At 36.5% G+C, this 25,280-nt stretch overlaps 1 protein-coding gene across 18 annotated transcripts in view; it reads right to left on the reverse strand.

Annotated features, from left to right (window-relative positions):
* The window catches only part of RIMS2 (regulating synaptic membrane exocytosis 2), a 450,137-nt gene that overhangs the window by 349,558 nt on the left and 75,299 nt on the right, over window positions 1–25,280 (reverse strand). For all 18 annotated transcript variants that reach the window (XM_072034389.1, XM_072034391.1, XM_072034396.1 and 15 more), the window contains one exon: window positions 18,979–19,189. In XM_072034389.1, coding sequence (XP_071890490.1) covers window positions 18,979–19,189 — 211 coding nt within the window. The remainder of the gene's footprint in view (window positions 1–18,978; window positions 19,190–25,280) is intronic.

Below are 25,280 nucleotides of genomic sequence, written 5' to 3' on the forward strand. Positions count from 1 at the left end.
TCCACATAAAGTTCAACATTTCCACAGCTACCCCTACTTTTCTTCTAACTGAAATTTCTCCTGACTCGCTTTTCTCCCAGTCCACTTCATAGAAAACCTCCCCTAGCCTTCAGAGCTGCAATAGTTCTGATCCCCTTGCTTGAAGAGGCTGCTCTTCCCACTGTAAAATGCAGTTTAAAACTATTTGAACATACCAAAGGATTCATTAGGAGAATACCATTAAACATGCCCAGTTACAGGGGAAACTATAACCAAAGATTGAACACAAGTACGCACAACTGCAAGGATGAAAACCACAGGACAACAAGGCTTGTATTCCACAGTAAAACTACTTTTTATAAACTATTATAAACTGACAATAGTAGCAACTAAGGTCCTTGTAAAAATAGCATGTTTGCAATGCCTTCTAATTAACTAGAGTCTAATAAGACTTTAGTAAATGTGGGCTCTATAGGACAAGCCTCAGAAACTCTCAAGCCTCGGTTACTCTGGCATATCCTCAAGGTTTAATAATAATATCACAGCTCCCTTGCTGGACAGCCACAATTTTAAAGGCCTAACTTTCTGAAGGACTGCTGCAAGGTTTATTGCAACTGAACAGAAGCATTTAACCAGACATGGACTCAACGATTTTGGTATATGTGGAAGGGGTTATACTTCTAGTCTGGGTAAAAATGGATGCTTCCTGCCTAAAAGTTCTGAGGATCTACCCAGATTACATCAGGGCTGTCAAAAAGGATGAGGTGTTTGAGTTCCATTAATGCCCCAAATTCAGTGTTGGATTCCAGGACTGCTGCTGCTGAGGTTAGAGATACTGGCTTTGAGGAGGTCAACAAGTGAAAATCCCAAGATTTATAGAGAATTCTTCTCCTTCTGGCCTAGAGATGCAAACTTTTTGATTTAGCTTCAGCTGCGAGAACTACTGCTTGCTTGAGGGAAAAAGAGAGTAGCAGTGGAGAACCCACATGTGTTCTACAATATTGATATACATACATCATCTGGCTCTGTCTTTCCACATTAACAGATGTGAAGAAAACTCTTCCCCAGATTAGCTAGAGACTCGAGAAAAGTAGATCACTAGGGCACCTCGCTCACTTGCAGCATTATCACAGCGACAGGAGCAAGGTGGCACGCTGGGGCAGTGGTTCTGCATCACAGTCACATCCCCAAAGGACATAATGCTGTACTTCCTATGCTTCCTAATTTTACCACTGAGGAATATGTCCAGATTTACTGTACTACTGTTCTCAGTTGGCTCAGGCATGGTATACTTTCAAAACAGTTGCATACTTCTCTAAGTTTTCTGTTTGTTTGCTTAACTGGTATTTTGGAACATGTTTTGACAAAGCTGTCAAAAAGATCTGAAACCCTGAGAGATCATGGAAACCTTATGAAACTTCTGGTTTGAAGTATTTGGCAGCGGGTCATTTCTGAGGGACACACACTTCATAGGTGTGCTCCACCACTTATACAGAGCCAAAAAATACATTTATTTTAAGGTCCAGATCCTTATTATTAAATGACCCAGTTAGTTTGCAGTCCAACATGTCAACCAGCAGAACCTCATGCTGATCTGAGCAGTAACCAGTAAAGAAAAGGGTTATTTCTTTTAAAATCATCAAAATCAAGGGCCATGTCTTCTACTTTTTACCGGAAAAGTTAACATATGTCCATTTACAAGAGGTTTTCATTAAGTAAGCCTTGTGTTCTCTTCTCATGCTCAGTGTTGTACTGAATGTGAGACGCAAACATTAGTAAATAGAGTTAATAAAAATATTTATATGGAAAAAAAAAGTGTAATAAGATTAGATTTGCTGTTACTTAAAACTGAATTTAAAATTTGTGACACAGCTACAATAGAAGTATCAGAGCCCTATTCAGAATACAAAATTGTATTTTATTAAGCTTTAGGCACAATAATATTACAGAAGTCTAATGTTGTAGTATGAAAACTATTTTGTTACGAAAAATCTATAAATAATATAAATATAAATAAATATATAAATAAATTAAGAATCTATAAAACAAAAATGATCACATGAATCTTGAAACAGTTCCAAAAGTTAGTTTACCACAAAATGAATAAATAAATAACCACCTCTTCATAGTATGTTGCATAATAAAACACTTTGGTATGGATTTAAAAAAAAAAAAAGTTTTAGACATTTTTATGAGGACTTGAGATTGGTGTCCAGCTACATGTATATAGGATAACCTGCTAGATGATTTTCACTTTTTGCTATAAAACAAGTATGTTATAACAATGCAAACAACTCTGCTCTTCCCAAATGACTGATGCCAGGTATCCACTACAGAGAGAGCTTTCTTCTTCCTCAGAGATACCCATAACAAAAGGAAAACAAAACCAGGATCAGATAGAACTAAAAGAGAATTTAAAGTAGATTAAAGGAGATACTAAGAGAGACAAATTTCCTTTCCCATATAAGAGCAAAAATGATTTCTTCAAACATATGTAATCATCATGGTATTGGAGTTTAAAAAATGTTTAAAAACTCTGAAAGCAAACAGACAACTAGACAATTGTACATATCAAGGGGAAAAAAAAGCATTTGAACTCTGTCTTCCAATGTAGAGGCAAAACTATTCTACTCTCTCAGAAAGACACCACACATTCCCTACCTAGAACTGTAAGAAATCCAAATTGTCAACAACAATAAATATCATCTTTCTTAACCACATGACCAAGAATCTGAGAGCAAGTACACCTTAATTAACCAGGTCATGACTCTGAAGTTATGTAGCAATTACAGTGAAACTGAAAGATGAACAGGTTAAATGAACATTATTAACAATGCCCAAGAAGTTTAGACAGTTAAAGCTAAATGGGAGGTGTGTTCATATACATAGTAAACTAGATGGCTAATATTCTAACTTGTATTAATTAAGACACATTTATGATTCTATCAGTATAAAATACTCTAGGAATCTACTTTGTGAAAGCACATTATCCCCAACAACAAACAGGACTCCTGTTAATGTTGTATACGTGTTTGGTTTACAAAGCATTGGGTTTTTTTCTTCTTGCAGATCTAAAATGATATAAAGGACTTTTGAACTACATTGAACTAATTCTCAATTCACTACAGACATTAGCACACATCAATTGACTGAAATTGAATTAGCTACCTGAAATCCAGATTTCTCCGCAGATCTCCTTGATGCTGAATGAAGGCATCTTTACAGTAAGTCAAACCAAGGGATTTCTAATTTTCAAATGCCTCCTATTTATACTTCATAGAAGACATCTAATTTAAACACAATATTTTTCACATTTATTTAAACTGTCTCGATGAACACACTGTCCAAGGTAAGTCCAAGCTCTGCTGAAATTGTCTACATAAAGTCATGCAAACTATGATAAGTAACAGCATCCAATATTTGATGCATCAAAAGATGTCTGTTATATAAATTCCTATTTTCTCAGAGCACACCTAAACAGCAAACAGGCAATATTAACCCCGGTGCAAGGACTTTTTCATTTAATTCCTCAACCTATAAAAAAATTGTTCCTTGAAGACACTAGATGAAGTTCTAAGTAAAGAGTTCAGGGAGAAAAAAAAAAAAAAAAAAAAAAAAAAGCACCTTGGGAGGTTTGCTGCTCTACTCTTTTACTGGCAATGTCTTCATTATTTATATATATAGCCACTGAAGCTGAATCTAGATAATTAAACATTTATAACATCCCCTGCTGTGCTGTGTCTAACTGTGTCCATAGAGTCCTAGGTGTGCTGTTACACACCTGGGACTGAAACAAGGAATTTGTTGAGCTACCTTTGATAAAGGTCTACACCTGGAACTTAATAGCACATGATATGGTTTCTGAATATTGCAACAGTTGGCAAATATAACTTACTGCTCAAGAACTGTTTCATCTTCCTGTTCTGGAATTTCAAATTCATTTCAACAAAGAAAATGACAGTGAAAATATATTTATATCTAACACTATCGTTATACTATTTTCATATATATTTTAAGACAAATTTATTTTAAGATAGCTTGAAAAAGCTATGAAGTGGTAAATGGTTCACAATCTGAAATTAGAAAACAAATTTCTAATGCCATCAGGATAAGACAAACAGCAAAATGACAGTCAAAATTAAAACCGTCTGAAACAAGTCAACTATTTCTAATTTCTGTACTACAAAATTACACCACCAGAGTATACACATGCAGGACAAGGTTTATAGGAGGAACCAGCATCTTTTAACATTGATTATTGTAGGTGGAAAAATTATATAAGCCGTTAGGTACATAAACCCTTTCTCATCTGATACCGAAGTACATATGTGGATGTAAAAGGATTTTCACACCTATTTACTCCTCTAGTTACTGTTCTGGTTCATCCTTAAGCAAGAAACATATCTGAATGTGCTCTCCAAGCATGGAGTTTGCTAACAAAATCAAATAATTTTAATACAGAGTTATATTAAAAAACTCTGTAGACTTTAGATTGCACTAATTAAGACTATTCTGAAGCTAGATTGTATCAAGAAGTTTATTATCATTTTTCCTATTAACTTTCAAGTACAAGAAAAACTAGAAAAGGAAAATGGCAATTTCTAGGGCCACATCCCCCTTTCCTTGAACACCATGGTATCTTTGATCTGTCCATAAGCCTTTGGCTTTGCAGTGGAGAAAGAAAAAAAAAGAAAGAAAGAAGAAGCTTCATTCCATCCTACTGTCCCCCAACTTCTCTAGCAGCTCCCAGAAGTTAATATGAAGTTTAGATACAACATAGTGTAATCTCCCTGTTCCTCGACTGACAGAGTGTATCTTAGTATGACAATAAGGTCGTCAAAGTTAACAACACGTAGAAAGAGATCTGATTTAGGAATAACACTTGTGTGCCAACTTAGCCATCAATATGATTTATTTACTACGTGTGCTTCTCACCAGGATTTCAGTAAAGTTTAATATTACAACCTTAATAAGACATTGACTATTTTTTCTTATATGTAACATTGTGACAGCCTTGAAAATACTGAAAATCTTAGTATTTAAAGTTATCTACAGAGAAAGTTTGAAGGTATTTACATTTACTTATGTTTTGCAATCCAACTCCAAGAAACAGAAGATAGAAAAACTGTGAGTTTTCACTGTCATATTTGTTAGAAGCACCTTCTGTTACTGCAGGTAGGCCCCTTAGTGATGAGGGAAACAGGAGTGAGCTCTGAACTCAGTAGAGATAAAGGAGAGTAGCTCAGACAAATGGATACATGAGAAATAGGATCAGAGAACACACCGGGACAAGTGAACAAAGACAGGAAGGTCTAAGTTGCCAACCCTCTGAATTACTTTTAGAGATCCCAATCTGAAAGACAACACTCAAGAGTTGAGGAAAATCATTAAGCTTCCTGCAGCTGAGAAATGTCTCAGCAAAATGATCCTAAATAATAGCTGGCACAGGAGACTTCTTGTCAGAAGTGTTTTAAGTCTATGAAATACCCTGTTGTTTTTGCAAGTTGCCGTGTAAAAAAAGTTGTTTTTCCCAAATTTCAGTCATCAAGAAATCAATACATTTGTTTAACAGCATATCCCTTAGAGCACTGACAGACCTTAAAAAGCTTGATGACACTCGGAGCATGTTTCCTGATAAGACACAGAGGTCAGAGTCAAGTGTCAGCAGTAGGTAAGAGTTTACCCAAACAGGTATTTTCTAAAAGCAAGAAGGCAACAGTGTGAGAAATAACCCATGATGGGGGTTATTCCCAAAGATTATTACAAATATTTGTCCCATCTGGGCAACTCCAGGCTGCCTCAGGGCACCGTGGAGGTGCAGGCCTGCAACACAGCTGGGGTAGGAACAACAGGATCCTTGGTCGGGCCCAGGATCTCTTCAGGGGGACAGTGGTAAAAGGAGAAACACACTCTCTCTTGTTTAACAGTTCAAATGAAATTTCCACAAAACGATGTGAGCGTTCTCGCCACCACTTTGGTCTCTCCTGACTGGAATAATAAAATTCATTACTCTAGAATACGCCAAAGGAAAACTGGGGAATCGTAAATTTTGATCTGCAGTAACACACATAGGGACAGCAAGGCCCAATGTTAATTGCTTTTGATCTTTTCTAATGTAATTTTACATAGAATTGTTTTATGAGGCTATATTGCCTAAGTGACTGCATTTGTCTGAACTCAGTCCGTCTAGAATCACAAAAATGATTAAATCTTGATTTAATAATTAAAGTTAAAATAAAACTCCAGAGTCGGTCCAGTTATTAGGGGAATTAACCTGGGAATCTGTTCAGTAAATATGTTTGAATCTGAATTTGCCTAAAGGAGACTTTGAGACAATTTCATCAAAAAGATTCTCCAGGTTCTTAAGACTGGTGAAGGTTGAAGATTTGATTTTTAAAGACAAGCTATTTGTTTGTGCCTTTAAGTATTTCCAAATACATACAATTACAAAGGTAGAAGACCCACTTCAAGGACGGTGTTAAAAGTTTTAGCCACTTCACACAGCAGATAAAAGCAGAACAAGAATGAAATTCCCTAACTTTGCACCTCAGGTTTGTCCTTTACAGAATTATAAGCTGTTCTGCTGAAGGCTTTCATTTACCTGTAGCAGTTCACAGATTCCCTAAAAACAACTTCCTGCTAAAAGAGATGAAAGAGCAGAGAAAGGACCAGACTGTCCCCATGCCAGGCCACTGAACTACCTACTTCATGTCACAAGTATCCAATTTATAATGCAGAAATACAGCTATGAAAAGAGAATCGATTCTTCCAGTTTGAGTTACAGGTGTGTGATAGTATATGTGAGATTAGCACCTAGCAGTTCGGTCTTTCCACTTGATCTGTCTGGTGGACTCCAGATCAGGTTCCAGTATCACCACTGCTTACTCAGGAGACTATTCCCCATAGCACTGTTATGAAGGGGTTGAATGAAAAATAGGGAGAAACATGTCACTAGGAGGAACATTAAGGATTTTGTCTTTTGAAAGACCCTTTTCACCTTCAGATTTCAAAAAGTGTCTCTTCCATGTCATACACTCCCATACACACCATCTTTTTGCCGCAGCTGACTCCAGCTTTATGACAATCAGTGACTGCCTCCTAACTTCCTGGGACGAGAGAAAAAACAGATTTCATTACCAGCTACAGACATTGTCTAATCCAGAATGAGATTTTCACTCTCTTTCAGACAGGGCAGCATTGACCTTAACAATATTTGTTGCAAATTAGAGTTCCAAATTGAATTAAGTTGGAGCTAACTCAAACCATAAAGCTGTTGGGTTTTTTGTTGTTTTTGTTTTTCTAAATCTCTGTGCCTGAGACAGTTATTAAACAAAGAATAAGAAAACAAGCACTTGAAAAGCATAAATTAATGTATCTAAACCTCAAACATTCACAACTAAACATTCCATAGGGATTTTAGAAGTTTTGAAAAGCCAGAACCATAACCAGCAAGTGAAGGAAGCTAAAGCAGAAGGATCCATGTTTTCTCCTGCCAGCTGTTTCCAAAAACTTCCTTTAAGGTTTACTTGTGTCCTCAAACTATCACCGACTTTAAAGTTACTGCCTCCAAGAAAAGGTATAAAAATATAGTTTTGTTTAAAAACAAGCTAAACTTCAGTAAAAATTAAAATATTCACCACTAATTCATTTAGTAGTATATGCAGTGAAGATATGTTTTTACACAACCTGTATAGCACTCCTTAGTTCCTTATGTTTTTAATCATCTAATTTAATGGTTTTCAATGATATAGCTGTATGTTTTCACTGCTACAGCTAATGATGTTGCTCATCTTAATAAATTTATTTGGTTAGGAATATAATTATGAAAACCTAAGTAGGAGGAAGGAGATCCTGTGCACCTTTATTTTCTGAAATACACTTCACTTCAGTCAGCCTTAATTGATCCTTGTTTCTCAAAGAGCAATGCTCTACTTCATGGTCACATTTGATTGAATAATAACTAATGCACAAAATCCTTTAAAATGTACCTTTGTTATTTAAAGAAAATATAAATACAGAAGGTGGAAAAAAATCACTGAACATTACTTTTCCTTTAAAAGTAGTCAACTATTTCCTCCTCAGAGATGATCTTTCTCTTTTATAACTTAACATAAATGACTCCTTTCTGTCACATTTGAGCCTTCATTTTGCAAAAGTACTTGATATACGGTGATACCAGACTAATGAATGGCTGGGAGAAGTGATTTGACTTGGAAACAGGTACAGCTTTACACTCCAATGTGATAGCAGTATGAAATGTAAGTTCTTTTCTATGGATAGTTAACAGTACAATTGCAATATTAAAACAGACTGAGAATTCATGTCCAACTCCATTCCCCATAATAAACAGCACCAGCAGCCTGGTGTATGATTGTTCCCTTCATTCATTACCATGCACAGCCCCAGTTTTTCTCTATAATCTTAATCTTTATTTCTCAAGACAATGAACTGAAATATTAAAATACTTTCTGTTCTTTAACGCCTCACAGGCTTTGGATAAACCTGATTTTCCAAATCCATATTGTTGAATCATACAGTCAACATCCTACCAACAATCACCAAATATTTATAGCTTTATCCATAAGTAGATTGAATTTGCCACTCTATGGCTACTCAATACAGAACAGGCTTCCTAAGAAATACTGGAATTCACACCTTCCCTAATATGTTAACAGTGGAAAACTGCTAACAACAAAAACAGGTAACTGATAATATCAAGGACTCTTTGTGTGGATTAACATACTACTAAATGCTGTATCACACAAAATTTAAAAAAAATCCTATTATTATAAAAATAATAAAAATAATAATCCTATTATCAACTAGTACCTGGTGTTACTTCATGGCTTCTGTGAATTCACAACATTTTAATTGAGAAAAAAAAATTCTGAAGATGCAGACCAAAAAAAAAATCTATGTAGTCCTCTAACAGACTAAGGGACCAGTATGTGTCCCACCATAAAGATCGCTTGCCCCCTAGTAAAAACATAGCCTAAATGGTAACAGCAAATGACTTACAACTTTTATACTAAGCAACATATTTCTGAGCCATACATGTGAACTAAATGTGAGCCCTGACACTGCTACCAATAAAAAAATCCCATTTTTTGCAATGAAAGACTGTGCCATGTTGCATACGGATGCCAAAGTATCTCTTTAGTCCGTCAAATATTAGAACTCACTTGCCGAGCACTACAGGGCAAGTTGCTGTACAACTGCAGTTCCCTTTGGAATACATTAGTGATTTTCACAGAAGAGCAGATTTACATTAGCTCAGGTAGTTTTCTTGATTCCATTCTCTTTTTTAATAATTGCATATAGTCTGGTAAAATATTGAAATATATTCAGGCTTATTCTCAAATTCATCTTTATACTACCTTTACTAAGTGCATCTAAAATAAAATCAGATTAAAATATTTGCTTCTGGTGTAATATCAGCAAAATAAACACAGTGTCAGTGACATGCATAACTTCTAGCGTTAATTCAACATTATGCTCAATACAATATGTGCACCACATTTTCTGAATGCCCGTGTGCCATTTAATTTAAAAAATAACATATGTTAATGGATTGCTCTATGACATTGCTGGCTTATTCCTAGACGGTAAGAACAGATATGTTTTCTTAGTTATTATTGACATCCAACTGTACTGTCATTAAAAATCAAGACTTAACTACCATGTTACAAAAAGTTACTAAACAAAGGCAAAACATTGAAAACATCAACAGCATTTGAGACTGAAAATATCAACAACACTGCTACTACATAGGGAAAAAGTTATTTTTAAAGGTTTATGCCACTGTGGTAAAATTAATTTGTATTTTAGTAAGAGAAAACCTCCCAGACAATTTTTTTTTCCAACTGTGCACATATCATATTGCAAAACTAAAGGAAAAGAAGGGGCATGCTCACAGAAGCTGCAGAGAGGAATATCATGCAAATGTCCACAACAACTCACAAATTATTAGTAAGTTATCTGAAAAACAGGTAAGACTTTCATGCCAAACATTGCTTTCATTTCAGTGATAGTAACTCCCCTTGCCTTTAGCAGGAATTACACATGTGTAAATAAAAGCAAATGTAGGCCAGGAAACAAGTCTACGCATAAAAGAAAAGGACTTAAGACAGAAAAAAGGCTCTAACCACTTTGTCCTCCTGGAGTTCATATCCACGAAAGCAAGAAAGAAAAGACAGAAAAAAAAAAAAAAAAAAGACAAAGAAGGAAAGAGTCACTTTCATTCTGAAAGCAAGCAGTAGTATTTGTTAGTAAAATAAATGAACAAATTTCAAAGGAATTATTATATGTCATTCTTATTTCCCATAGTGGTGAAGAGGATCCAGTGAAAAATATTTCATTTTAATAATTTTCTTATTTTTCTGGGTGAAATTGAGAAATTTTATGTATACAAGAAAATATTTGTACAAATTAAAATTATTTTCTTGGTGGAATTTTCTAAGACATGACTCCAAATTATTTTGAATTACCTTAATAAAACAAATGAGGCATGTCATAAAAAGGATGCAGAATTTAGCTCCACATGCCTTGGACCCCAGCATTGCAAATGATAAGCATGCATCAACCTTTTGCACTTGCACTGAGTCCAGTGAAATGAAGGATTTTTGTTTATTCTAGTCAGAAATAGGGGATACATTATGGCATAACTGCATGTTCATCATTCAATAGCTCTTTAAAATACTAGGGTTTTAAAGCACAAGGAGACAGAGTTTCTCGAGCATTTATTGCATGTCATGTCAGATCTATATTACTTATATACTCTTTTTCATATTCATAAATATTGAATACAAATATTCCCAGTATTATTTTCCTTGAAGGAACTGTCTTTCTAGCTCAAAATGTAAATGGATTAATACTTCAGAAAACAAAAATATTCAAAATGGTTTCAGACAAAACTATTTCCCATTTTTGTGAATGATGATGAAAAATGCATAAAATGAGCGATATTTTCTGGTACTTCAATGTCACATGCCAATACATAGACTAAATCTAGGCATGCAAATGAGCACTTCGCTGTGTTGGAAATACAACTGCTCACATAAAAGGGTGACAACTCATTTTATAGCTTTATTATTCAGATATCCTTATGACATGTAACTTTGTGCTCCTGTGCTCTTACAGAAGTTTTAGGTTCCCCCCAATGCTAGAGACGCAAATAGACAGGACAGAATACAGCAGAGCCAACTAAGACAGTCAAGGGGCAGAGCACACAAGGAGAACCTGAGGGACACAGGATTATTTAGCTTAAAGGCTGGGATGTGGATGGGTAAGGGAAGAGGGGAACTGTTCGCAATCTTCAACTACTTAAAGATAAGCTATAGAGAAGACAAAGCCAGAATTTTCTTGAAGAAGCACAGCTGAAGGACAATGGGTTGGGCCGGATGTAAACAAAGAAAGAAAAAAATCTCAAGAGTTGATAAGTACTGCAAGAGGTTGCCCAAAGAGGCTATGGAATGAAACTCCATCCTTACAACTCAGTTGGATGAGGTCCTGAAAAACCTGGTCTAACTGTGAAGTTAATCCTGCTTGAAGCAGGAGATTGGACTAGATAACCTCCCCAGGTCCTACCACCCTCAGCTTACTCTGTGATCCTATGTGCAGTGGTAAAACCTAAAACATTTTCAAAGATGCTAGAGTTTTTAGAGTATTCTCAGTTAAAGAAATAGGAGATAGCATTGAAAGCTATCTAAAACCAAAGAACTTGTAAGCATTACCATTCAGTGTGCAGTCGTTTATCTGCACAGCATAGGAAAGCACCACTGCTTTCCTAGCAGGGCTGCCTGTCCCACCACAGTAAGAGTGGCAGGAGTTGTTCATAGATGTTTGGAGTGAAAACACCTAATGCCTCAATCTCTCATTCTCACCTCTGGAGAAATACACTCTACTACACGAGAGGAGCATTACCAGGTGTTTTTAGCACAGAAGCTAAACGTTTTGAAATTATAAATGCCTGCCTGGTTAGGTTCTTTTCTTGGTGAATGTCTCTCAACTGCAGGAAGCAGTAAGTAGGGGCACAGAAGAGCAATTGGGTCAGACTAGCCCCACTCCCCAGTTTAAGGATACAGACAACAGTTAAAAACTGTGTTTGATTTTAAACAAGAGAGCTTGACAAAATTTAATTAATTCCTGCAAGTAATGCAGCAGGTAAAATAGCAAATATTGACAAAGGTAACGTTTTAAATGCATGAAAAAAAATGCTATGATTTTTATCATAGAACTTAACTTACTGTTCTACCTACCTAGGCTGACTACTCTTTGAAGCTGAATTGTCTGTTTCTAGCACAGTATTTACTGTCTTAACTTTTAAAATCTTGTTATTTAGCTTCAGTTTTTCATATTCTCCAGTGCACCAGTATTTCTAAAATTTTAAAAGACTATAAACAATGCCTGTGATATTTCAAGAAACTGCTTAGAAATAGTAAAATTTTGAGTATTAATCCCATATAATCTTCACTATGCAGTACCCATAATTTGATCATTTAATGATGTGGTGTTATGTGTAGCGTTCTCCTCAATGATACACAGTGAAGCATGAGACAAAAGGCAATAAATACAAGATAGAACTTGGGAAATTCAGACTAGATGTAGGAAATTTTTGTTTAGTTTTTAAGCAAGAGAGTGGTGAAGCACTGGAACAGTTTGCTCATGTTCGCTGCTGAATCTCCATCCTTGAAGACTCAAGCTCACTGGGCAAGGTCCTCAGAAAACTAATGTAATTCAAAATTCTTTGAGCAAGAGGTTGGGTGAGACACCTTCAGAGGTCCTTTCCAACCCAATGATTATTCATCAATAGTCTGTCCTCACTCATTAAGGAAATCTAGCTATATTAGCCTTTTTAAATAGCTTTCAACTACACACTATACACCTGCATATATTTAAACATTCTGCTTAGCCATCAATATGAATCTTTCCCACTTTTATCTCTTTTCCAAAAATAATGACTAGCATAATTTATTCAATGTCCTGACTATTTTTATGCTACTCTAACATGGTGTTCCAGTCTATCCAAATTGTAAGTGATAATTATATATATAAAATTTTAACTATTAAATATTCTAATAGTCTTCTGCAAACACATGGATGATCTACCCCTTTTCATACTGTGAATTATGTTCTAATCTACATTTTCCACTCAGTAGTTTTCACCTAAAATACAAGGATCTTTAGAACATTTAAGAATAAAACCATCATGCATAAGAAACAAGTTAATATAAGAAGAAAAGTAAAGATGACAATATATAAGCCAGTAATAGAGAAAACTCATTTCAAATCTAAAAGACAGAAACAAGCTCTCACCGTAACACTGATATGTATTGAAGAGAAGACAGCTTAAGAACTTTGAGACAGTTTTTCTAATAACTACTCTTTCATCACTAGATTCTAACATTAGAAACTATTGTCTCATAACTATTGGTCTGGTAACACTTTTCTGTTCACTTTCATTTTGCAAAATCTGAATTTGTGTTCAACAGTTTCCAATAGCTTGACTTTACTTTAAAAAATTTAATAAATTTATTATTAATCTCAGAAAAGCTAAAGTAAATGCTAACTACATCCTAAGAATGTAAGCAAAGAGAACAGAACAACTCATATTTCCTACAAACTCAGTCAATATTTGTGAAAATTGCAGCAGATAAGTCATTTTCTTGTATCAGTAAAGAAGTCTCTTCTCAGCTTAAAAGATATTCCGAAGTACAAGCACTGCTTCAGTAATGATTAAAATAATACACATTTACTCATTTATAAACTATGTACTCATAGGAGATGTAAGATATTTCTCAGAAATTAACAGCGTAAGGAGAGTTTTCAACGCTTCAACATGTCAGTGTAAATTCTCCAATGCAAAGCAGCAATTCCAGAAATTGGTGGCTTTGGAGGCAGTTCTGACTCTAAATCCTGTCATTCACACTGTAACGTGTGAATCCCAACAGATCAACAAGACTTGATTCAGACAGAATCTACCTATATGGAGCAACTTGGAGGATGAAGTGTCTCTTTTCAGAAACAGGCAATGAAATTTAAAGACATGTGAAATTCAAGACAAGCAGTTACCCCTCATTAGACACCTAGGACTACCTCCAGCGTCTCAGCTGCTTCCCCCAGCATTGATGCACAGCATTTGAGTTCACACCAGTACAACATAAGGAGTGACGTGTCTGACCATATGAGAGACAGTCCAGTCAGTCGTTTCAATAGCAAAGATATTTAAGAAATTATCCCATCCAGTTCTCAAAGAACAAATGCTTAAAAAGCAACAAATTGGTCAGATTGTGGCAATATTTATTTGGTTCCATGTGAAAATGCAAGTACATTTTAACATCAGTTTTGTGGGAAAAGGCTTTTACCTCCATGAATATTCAGACAAAGAAATGTGAGTAAAATTACTAGAATTTCATTCCATATTCAGAAGAAATGTAGCATTAAAGTCAATATCTACACCTTATCCTTTAAAAAATGTTAGAAGGTGAATCTGGTATTTGACTGGGTAAGCCAAAGCCACTGTTCAAGAAAGTATGTTTTCACCTTAAGTGCAAAAGTATCAGTTTGCCTAATATTATCAGTTCTTCATTGTGTCAGGATCATAATAATCTCTAAGGTTTTTGAAAGCTTTGAAACAGACTGAAGAGTTCAAATATGCCTAGCCTCTGTTGAAATTGAAGCTATCATCTGCTCTATAATGAGATTCAAAACAGCCACCAAGTGAAAATAGCCTAAAATAATAAAGCGAGTAACAAAAATAGTTTCTGCAGTTATCACTTGAAAGAAATGATAATATCCACAAAGCTTCTATTAGAATCACAGATATATTTTTTTTCTGAAGAATCAAGAGTACCTGAGGTGTCAGTACAGAAATGCTGCAGCTGGGTATCAGTATTGCTATGCATAAGTTCGCATGAGAAGCTTACAGGCTGGAAAGGAGCAATATCTCCTGGTTCAAAATGATTGCTGTGCAAGCCTTTCATCTCAGTACCAAATGCAGCAATGAGAAGAACTACATTTCGCTAGGACAGCTGCTTCTATACTGCCCCGTCACAGCCAGGGCCAGCGGCCTAGCCAGGGCCAGGAGCAGGGCACAAAGGGTGATTTCAGCCAGGCCATGCCCCCACCAACAGAGCTGTGTCCCACAGTCCCCACACGAGGGGAACAGGGCAATCCCAACAGGGCCGTGGTGATGAGGCAGAACCAAGGCCGGCCAGGAGGCCCAGCCTACAGATGCAGGTCAGCAGGGGCACAGCCCAGCCATGGCACCAAGGGAATGACCAAGGCCGAGTGCCTGAGCCAAAAAGCAGCCCCAAGCAGGGGGTGGAAGCCCCCACAGGGCTCCTTCTCCCACCACGTTACCTGGGCTGACCCCAGGCTACAGCTGTGTCCCATCAGAGCTGCCCTCGAGCACAGGCAGCCAAACACTGCTGGGGGTGAGGGACGGGGAGGGAGTTGTGCTAAGGACCATGAGGTACATGGCTGAACTGTAGTCCTGCTAGGTTGGGGTATAACTTTGCAAAGCTGCTCACCTCAAATTCATGTTTTAACAGTCACGGATGGTCACTGTGGTATTGCAGTTTTCCGATAACCATGACCAGAGTTCAGGTATGCTGGAGGTCTTTAATGTATCTGATAATATGAACTCTATTCTACACACAGAGGGACTGAGATGTGAAATTCATCCCAGTTAGAAGGATAACTTTTACAGTCTCCAGTTGTGAATTTTAAACTTTTAAATAGGAGACTGTCTTTGGAATAATTCAGCAACTTCATTTTCTTTCTTCCTGAGATAATGGCACAGAGATTCTTCAGAAAGAAGACTACAGTTTTACGTTATCAGATTCTACGGGTGTTACATGGCCTAAACTAAAGAACAGGAAAAAAAAATGGTTTGAAGAAATCCTTTCCATCAAGTCAGTAATGTCACATGTCTTTTCCAGAGAAACACAGAATCGAACAGTGTCTCTTAAGGATCAACTTATTTGTATGCAACTGCAAATCACTGTGTTTATTCCAAATCCTAGTGACCTGGAAATCCTGCCTGTGACAGACTAATTCTTTGGTGCCTGTCAATTGTCAACAGAGTGAAATGGATTACACTTTGTGGCTGCATATGGATGGTCCACACTGTACGTCCTGCAGTTGGAAATGCACTCAACAAAGAAGGGAAAAGAACTTGATGGTTCTCTAAAAATCAAACATAACCCCAGAGAAATAATCAAAATGCAATTTTTTGACAGAACCAGAGGGAACTGAGGGAAATTTCCTATATACATGTATATCCTGTGTAGTTCAAACACAGATGTTAGACCCTATAAAGCAACTGAAAATCTCTAATTTTTGATGTTCAAAGACAAAGAGAGAAGAATGTTTCAGTGGGTGTAACTGATAGCAGACTGCTGAACATCCTTAAAGCAGATATTCACCATACTTCAAATTAAGTTTTCACACAAGTATTGTTTTCTTCCTCTAGGAATGAAAGGTTGATTTACTGAAGTGGTATTCTGAGCTGTTGAAAATTATATTTACTGCACACAAGTTTTATCTGTCTGAAGGCAGTAGATGTCAAACATTTTAACATATAAATTTCTCAGCTGCTTAAGTCTCGTTCTGCTGTCTACTGCCTCACTCTCTGTATTTTCCTGTATAAATCAGTGTATGATTAAGAACGAATAGCAGTGTTATCTTGTGTATCAGTGGTACCTATAGCACTACAAATTGTTGTTATAAGATTTATTATTTGAGAAACACAATTGTAATCAATCTGAAATTTTTCATAATCATAAGAGATGCCAGTTTAAGCTCCCTTATTCACACAGAATTTAAACTCCCCATTCTGGTTGAATGCTCCTATCCCTAAGGACATAAGCTGGAGCAGAGAAGCAGCAGTACCATCATTATCAATTTTATCTGTTTGATCTAGAAGGAACTTCCACATAATAATCCTTTTTGTACAAAATGGACTTAATTTTAATGCAAGCATATGAATCAGCTCTGTAAGTTTAATGTTTTAGCTATGTTAAGATAAAAGTATAAACTTTAGTAAGGGGAAGTCATGTCTGTTACATTTAATTCCTTCAAGGAGTCACTGAGTAAGTGATACCTGCTGATATAGCTGAGTTTGGCCTCTGGGATTTTAAAGAATATCAGTGGCCGTGAAATAGGAATTAATTATTCCATAAGAAAATTTTATTAGTTTAAGACAAAAAGAAAAGAACATGAATAAATGGTCAGGGCTTTTTATGGGAGAGGTATCACCAGTGAAGCCTCCCAGAGAATCTCTCTAGAGATGCTCTGTCCAGCATATTCATAAGTGATCAAGAACAGAAAGGAATGAGAGTCAGAAAAGTTTATTTACCACACTAAATTATCCATAGTAGTATAAAAATGTCAACAGAGAAGAGTTGCTGACCAGACTCATAATACTGAAAGCAGAAGTGGGCTTGCAGAAAGACAGATTTAGATTAGACAAAGAAAAACTTTCTAAGCAGTGGACCTAAGAGGGTATTGGAAGAATCCACTGGAAACCTGTCAAGAGACAGTAGAGAAATTTCTGCCAAGTTCAGATTCATCCTGAGGAAGATTCCTTCCAACTCAAACCATTCTCTGATTCTAAATGATGTCTCAGAACATCTCATTAGAAGAAGCCATCCTCCTAATGCTTTTATTCTTTGACTCTAACTACTGTATGACTCTACTAATGTAGACGTAATGAATCCAAGAAAGTGCCTCACAATGGTATTTTATAGTCAGATGATATCAGTACAGGAATTATTATATCTCTGATTAATGGTAACACAATTTAGTTATAAAAAGCAATAATAATGTGAGCTCACTCAAGACAAAAGGTTCTATACAAATTTTAAAATTACTTTTAACAAAATTTGGTCTTATCAAGGCAGTTTGACAGATTTACACATAATCTCAGTTACTTTAATCATCAGCAAGTAGCAGGTTCTTTTCTACCCTGTCAATCAAAACTTGAGTCCATTATTTAAGCCTCCTTTTCAATCTTGGACAAAAAATACATAATGTTGTCACCTGCCTTCCAAGCGATTAAGATAATATTTGCAGTTTGCATGGTATTTGCAATGACTATTACAAGAAGAAACTGATTTATGGAAATAAATGATACTGACAAACGATTACATTAATAAGTGATTGTATTGATTTACAGAAGATGTAGCAACAAAAGGCTAGCATAAGGAGTCCTGAGTAGTCAAGAATATTCTACAAATATCTGTCTGAAACTAAGAAAGATGTGTGAGATGCCAACATTTTATCTAAAACACTAAATTTAAGTTCTTTCAGAACTTAAGTTTTCTGATTACCTCTGTTCTACTGAATGTTTTATTCTATGACCAAATTTCTTAAAAAATCAACTTGCTGTTTTACCTGTTGTTGTATAATAAAAAACAGTATACTAGCTGAAGCTCCATACTGTTAGTGCATTGCATTTTTACTAAGAATATTTTAATGTAATATACTTACATGTGTATATATATGTGCATATGTTTAATAGATAAACATTTTAAAAGGCTGTAACATACTCTATATACTGTTCTGGCACTCACTTTACAATAATCTTGTACAGAGGATTCTGGGCAAGCATATTATTAAAACAAACAAACAACAAAAAAAAAAAAACCCTTGCTCTAATTTGGAATAGTCACCGTGTCTCAACATTAGCATCACTGGATCACTAGCTGTATCTCCCGGCCTCCAATACACAAACTCGATCCTCTATTCAAAGAATTGTACTTGCATAAGTCTTACAGTAGAAATGCGGCATGTGCTAATGTAAAGGACATAGTCACAAATCCATCTGCAAATGGAAATTATTTGAAATGAGGATAGATGTCTTAGAAGACCTTAAAATAGATATCATTTCATCCTTTAAGGAAATTTGTTTCAGTAGCTATGTGATTAGGATGCATAAGCAATGAATAAAAGACAATGAGGTTAGAAGCTTATTACTAAACTTGTGTAAATCCATACCTTATTTGACCGTAAAGACACTCTTCCTCCACAGCGTGCACAGAATTTAGTTTGGCAATATGAACAGTTATGGCCACAGCCATCAGCAAATTTTGTTTTGTGGCAGATGCCACAGGTTGGGGCATCACCCTTCTGCTCCTGCTGCTGCTGTGATTCTTCGCCCATCTTCTTCACTTGCTCCTTATACATTTCAAACTGCTGATGTAATTTTCTGCAGAAAAAAAGAGATCATTAACAGTTGTTTTTTTTTTTCTTTTTATTTAGGCCCACAAATACTTCACAATCACTAAACCACAATCAACTTCAGAACAAAAATCAGAGAGAAATACGTGTAATTTATGATGTTCCAGAGGTGTAACCTTCAAGAACTACTACTTCTCCAACTGAACTAAACTCTAGGAGGTGGCCCAACACTAATAACACAGTTAAGCTGTTACAAAGACAAGTAATTTGCTTTGGGATGTGACCAAGCTGTGAGCTGCAAATACAACAGTAGGAAACATGAAGTGAGTGATTCATAATCCCATGGTACTAGATGATAAACTGGTTAATAGCAGGGAAAAAAAATCTCATTTGTTTTTCCAAGTGAACTTTCACCTAGTTCCACCAGACACATGCAAGTATCTTATCTTAATATACCTTATCTTCATTTATCCAGCAACACTGGATATTGCCAATATTGCACAGATTAATTATGCTAAAATGCTTTATCATTTATCAAGCAACGGGTGCAACCACAAGCATATAGCAAGATATGTCAACTTAGCAACTTACTATCCATTATTTAAGCCATTCATATCATTATACATGTATAGTGACCACCATCTCATGCCACCTCACGATAAAGGACTACCTTAGGTGTAAAACCTAGGAACAATATTTTCAGACACACACATACGCACACACAGAAATCCCACACATTCTACCTTCCATTTCCAGTGGACTAGGAGCACATTCATATTCAGCTACCAAATTCATACTGCAACAATTCCTTCTGGCATGCTACTTTAGGGGAAAACTCCCCTAAAAAATATTATTTGTGTTATACCACAGAGGAGTCATAGGATTTAAGAGGCAGCTCCCACCCTTCATCAAGCAAGGCAGGAGGCAGGAGGTAGGCCTCTTCTGTGCAGCAATGGGATGTCTCCTGCTCTCAGCCCCCACTGGCCTTTTTCCAGAGAGAAAGAGGGTTTAATTCACGCGACTTATGCCTCATCTTTCTAATCTATTGGCTGTTATCACTTGAGTTCAGTTTTGAGTCCACACACTGCCCTCAGACCGCAGCAGTCCCTTGCAGGCTGCCAGGAGCTCTGGCCTGAGGCAGAGCAGAGAGGCCCCACTGCACCCCTGGCCCCACAGGAGGGACATGGGGACACCACGGGAGGGACGTGGGGACACTGCCTGAGGGACGTGGGGACACCATGGGAGGGACATGGGGACACTGCTGCCTGAGGGGCCAGGGGCAAGGGGCTTTCTCCAGGTCCATGAGCTCACTGCTGACTGCTCTGTGTTGAATGAGGCAGGACACGACTCGCTATTAAGAAAGAGCTAGATGAAGTTGAGAACAGAATTTCGTTCTGGAAATCTGGCACATTTCATCGTTTTACACTGACAGCACTATACAACGGGTAGCTGGCAGTCTGGCCCATGTCCATCAATAACACATGCAATCCCCGAGACCTTGCTTGCTGTTTAATTTTGCCAAACATTGTGTTCTTCATTTAATGCATATTATCTATGCTGAACTTCAAGTTTATTTTAGGTTGCATTTAGTTTTGTGGCTTCCTTTTAATCTACAGCCTTTGTTTTTATGATTATTTTCTTACCAGTCTCACTGATGCATAAAAAGCACAAGCCTTTTGCCAATTCCTAAGCCTCATGTACTGAAATAATTTCACTTTTGTTTCCTCTTGGGCACAAGCATCTATGCAAAGGTCACCGTAACTTTTGCCTCAATGTATAAACTTTTCAAGGTTACTTTACAGAAAAGTTTTCTAAAATCCTTGTTCTAGTATTGAACATTTTTTCTGCTAAAATAGTTCATTATTACATCATTTTCTGTTTCAAGAAAAGTATTACACATTTTGACAGCTGTTGGAAAAAATTAAACACAGAAGACAAAAGTCTGTTAAATAAACAGACTACACACAGTATGCATTCTACTTACTGATCAGAACCACTTGAAATGAATATGCATACTTGAAACAAAACAAAAAATAGAAATTCCTTAAAGGAAAAACCTTTCTATAAAATCTAATAATTATTTCTCAACATCTAGCATACAAGGGTTTAAGCCAAAAAAAAAAAAAAAAAAAAAAAGGCAGGGTTTTTCTGTTTGTAAACCCAAATAATTACATTGAACGATACAGTAAAAAATGTTTAAGTGGAAAACTTAGCAATGGGTATTATATCTACGTGTATTTGGACAATGGCCTCAAATAGCACCATCACACGCCATCTCTTTGTCCTGATGCAAAATCTCTCTCCTTTTCCACACGTAATGCTTCCAAACACTACAAGAATGCACTTTAACAACTGTTGTAGTTTTAGAGGAAAATGAGAGGCTGGTAGGAGTTTATACAAAGACTTGATACTGATGGAAAGTTGAGGTGGAAAACCTAAATGTAAGTTCTGGTCATTTTAATTTCCTGTGAGAATGAGTTCCCTGAATCACACTCATATCTGCTTGAGTTCATGAAGCTTGTATCACTAGTCAAGACTTGTGTACCATAAAGCTATATACGAGATAGCTGCATAGAGGACATCTGAGTATCAATGCAACCATTTGTAGAAGCTGTCAAGGTCAAAAAGGTATTTGTTTTTTTTTCTGGAAAGGAGTTCAGTTAATTCTGCTTCTCCTTGGTCCCCCCCACCCTTCTGGCAATGAGAAATGCAGTTATCAATCAAGGAGCAGGAATCCATGGGCCTCTCATGAACCACGAGCTACTGCCAATGGTAAATAAGAAGCGCAAGTTCAGTCATCTGACTTCTGTTATTACAATGCAGAAGTTGTTCTCTTCTGTCCCCCAGAAATGCCTACAGAATTTGCAGTATTTTATCCCCCCCCACAAAATCCTTAATACTGACAAGAAGCTGCAAAGCCACTGCTGCCTTACAAAAGTTCACTTCAACGTTTCCGAGATTTCCAAAGCTGAGTACCCAGGGTGCAGAAGGCAGACAGCAGCCACTTCTCAGTTCCTGGCTACGGTTCCCTCAAAGTTTTCTCATTATTTTTTTTCCCACTGATTGAAGCCTGTGCCTCATTTCCGATTCCCAGGCACAGAGCACGGATGTGGCCGGAATCCAGACTTCAAAAAGGGTTTGTTCACTTTCAGTTCTGCCAAGTCCCTTCATTCAACCATTTTTTCAGTACAGTGGCAGCAACCACCCGTTAACAGATACATCCTTCTTCCCTCTATGGTATCAAACACTTAAAGCTTTCTACTTTTACAACAGTGATAGCGAACCCACCACTAATCACACCCACTTCTTATTGGAATGGATATTATTCTTACACATGTAATCCCATGTGTTAGGGACAACTGACCAATGACTTCACATGTATTTTCAGTGCTACATAAGGAAATGGGCAGCAAAACTTTGAGTTTATGCCTTCATACTGGCATGTGGAGGCTATAAAGAAGTAACTTTAAAAAGAAAACTATCTTCAGAAATGCAAAAGAGAGCTTTCCTTAATCGCAAAAAGTTGGTTTTGCCAGTATATGGCTGAAATGAGAAAGGAGACCACATAAAACTCCTTTTCATAAGATCACGATTTTACTGTAAGTCCAACAGATAAAAAAAAAAATATTAAGCAGTGGAAGACTCAACCCCGATTTCATAAAAGAAACTCCCATCAAATACTGTTTAAAATGAATGAGTTATCATACAGAGGCTGATAACACAACTGCAGTTTCAATGTCACTCATAATTCAGAGTTTTGAGCTTTTGTACCAGTGAAAATGAAACTAGATGCCAGCAGTGATCTCTACAAACATTCACTTAACCCACAGTCTTTTAACTTTCTGTCAAAATGAATTTTCCACTGTCTTATTAAGCTGAAATACAGTGTTAACTGTCTGGTTTCCTTAAATGAACAATCATTAACTATTTTCTACTGTCAGTAGGCTTAACTTCAGAGCTAACTACCTCAACTATATGTCTAAGCTTCAGCTTTACCCAAAACAAATTCTATTGAAAAATATTTTAGAGAATGAAAATTGAAAGAAGTTTAAAAACACAACTGTGCAGTAAAATGCTACTTTTTGATCTATGCTGGTGGGAACTTAGTATAGACCACTCTTAGAAGTAAAAGATATGGACAGGAGGAGGTCTTCAAGCTGCTCCAGATCCATTTTCTCCCCTCATCCTATATTAGGGCTTTTTGCAAAGACCACCAGTTTGCACTATTCCACATTCTCTGTTTATTTGACTTCTTCCACCAAACAGCAAATATTGCTCATTGCGCTGTTCTTATGTCATAATGAATTAGTCTCGTATGATCATAAATGTGCTTGCAACTACAGACAAAGTCATATTGAATCTAGTTTATTTATTAAGACACTCAAAAAAAAAAAAAAAAAAAAAAAAAAGACAAGCAAAGATGAGGGGGGGAAAAAAACCACTCCGTTTTAACAAATGGGTAGGATAAGACTGAATAGACTGAAAGTCTAACTGTAACTGGAAGGATCACAAGGATTACCTTAGCTGTCCTTTTTTTTTTGTCCTTTTTATATATATATATAAAATATATAAAATATATATATATAATATATATATTTGTGTATATATTTGTGTATATATATACTGCCCAGTATTGAATAAAACTGCGTCCTTTGTTTAATAACTTTGTTTATTAGCAGCAGTGAGGCTGCTCTTTCCTGGCAAGGCAGCAGTGAACAACAGCATTCTAGGTACAATAGTCTTGCACAAGGCTACAAGAAAAAGTAAACACAGAGAAGATTAACATATGGCCAACTAAAGGCTGATCCAATTAATCTTACGATATTTCTACGTGGGTTTAATGACAGCAAGATAAAGCCAGACAATATGCACATAAAGGAAAAAAGAAAGGTTGTGTCCGTTCCTTCCAGGTTTCCTTAAAAAACACTGATACTTGTTTCTTCCTTTTCTGTAGCAGACAGTTCAAGCTAATTGCAAGACTGAATTGGGAAGTGATATCTTTGTGACTGCCTTTTTATTTGTTAAAATTAATCTGTAACCAAATTTTTGAATGTATTTTCCCAATTTGTACCATATAAAAAGCTATAAAGTCCCAATTAAGGTTTAAAGAGGCAGAATGTAGTAACACATCCAACTCCATTCTAGTTAAATTTTTCATTCTTTCTCCCTTAAAACATCTTCATTATTCTTCTAATTAATTTTGCCAGCAACTTTTGTACCTTCTCCACCTATACTGGAAATATCACTAGGACTGCTTTTTTAATGCACCAAGGAGGTAAAGTAAATCCACATTGTTATATAGTACAGAGGTAGTTTTCCAAATACTCTTTTTCCCACCATGTGACAAGGCTGGCCCTTCCCAGGTAATTTTAGGTGTCCTTCAAAGTAAGATTAACCATACCAGTTTAACAGACAATCTCCCAGTGCCTGACTAGTAATAGGAATCTCTCCCTCCAAGTTCATTCCACAACTGCATTGCCTCAATTAAAAATACTTTATCTCCAGCTCCTTGGGCTTTGTCCCTGTGTTTGCATTCCCCACTATCCCAAAGGAGCAGCTCTGGTAAAGTGCTGAAGCTGTAAGTACTAATCCGCAGCTGACAGGGAAGATCAGGAGCCAGTAGTTGGACTTTGAGTAAAAGCAGGCTGCCAGGAAGTGTGTGTGGCAGAGCACACAACAGGCTCTTTAAAGATGGGCATTTGTACTGTCATTTAATTTATATTCCAGCCCAGTAAAAGAAAACTCAATTAGAGATTACAGATATACAGACAATTATGATCAAATGTTGTTTTTTTGGTTGTTGTTTGAATGTTGTTTTTTTTTTAATTAGTTTGTTATGAAGCAAGGTGTAAGCAGCTACCCATATGTACATGCCATACATATCCACATACTTTCAACTTCCTTTGATCAATTTCAAACTAATCCGATGGGAAATAACAATTGCCTGAAAGAAGTTCAGGTTACAAATTTGGAAAAACAGCCATGCTGATAGAAGAGCACTTTTGGAACTGTTTAGTCAAGGGGTAAAAATGCATCATGAGCTCAAGCTTTACTGAATACTGGAAAAGATACAGGATTTCTCATTTGAGAGACCTGATGGGTGACACTATATGAATCTC

This window comes from Anas platyrhynchos, chromosome 2 (assembly GCF_047663525.1).
Source record: "Anas platyrhynchos isolate ZD024472 breed Pekin duck chromosome 2, IASCAAS_PekinDuck_T2T, whole genome shotgun sequence".
NCBI classification, from domain to species: domain Eukaryota; kingdom Metazoa; phylum Chordata; class Aves; order Anseriformes; family Anatidae; genus Anas; species Anas platyrhynchos.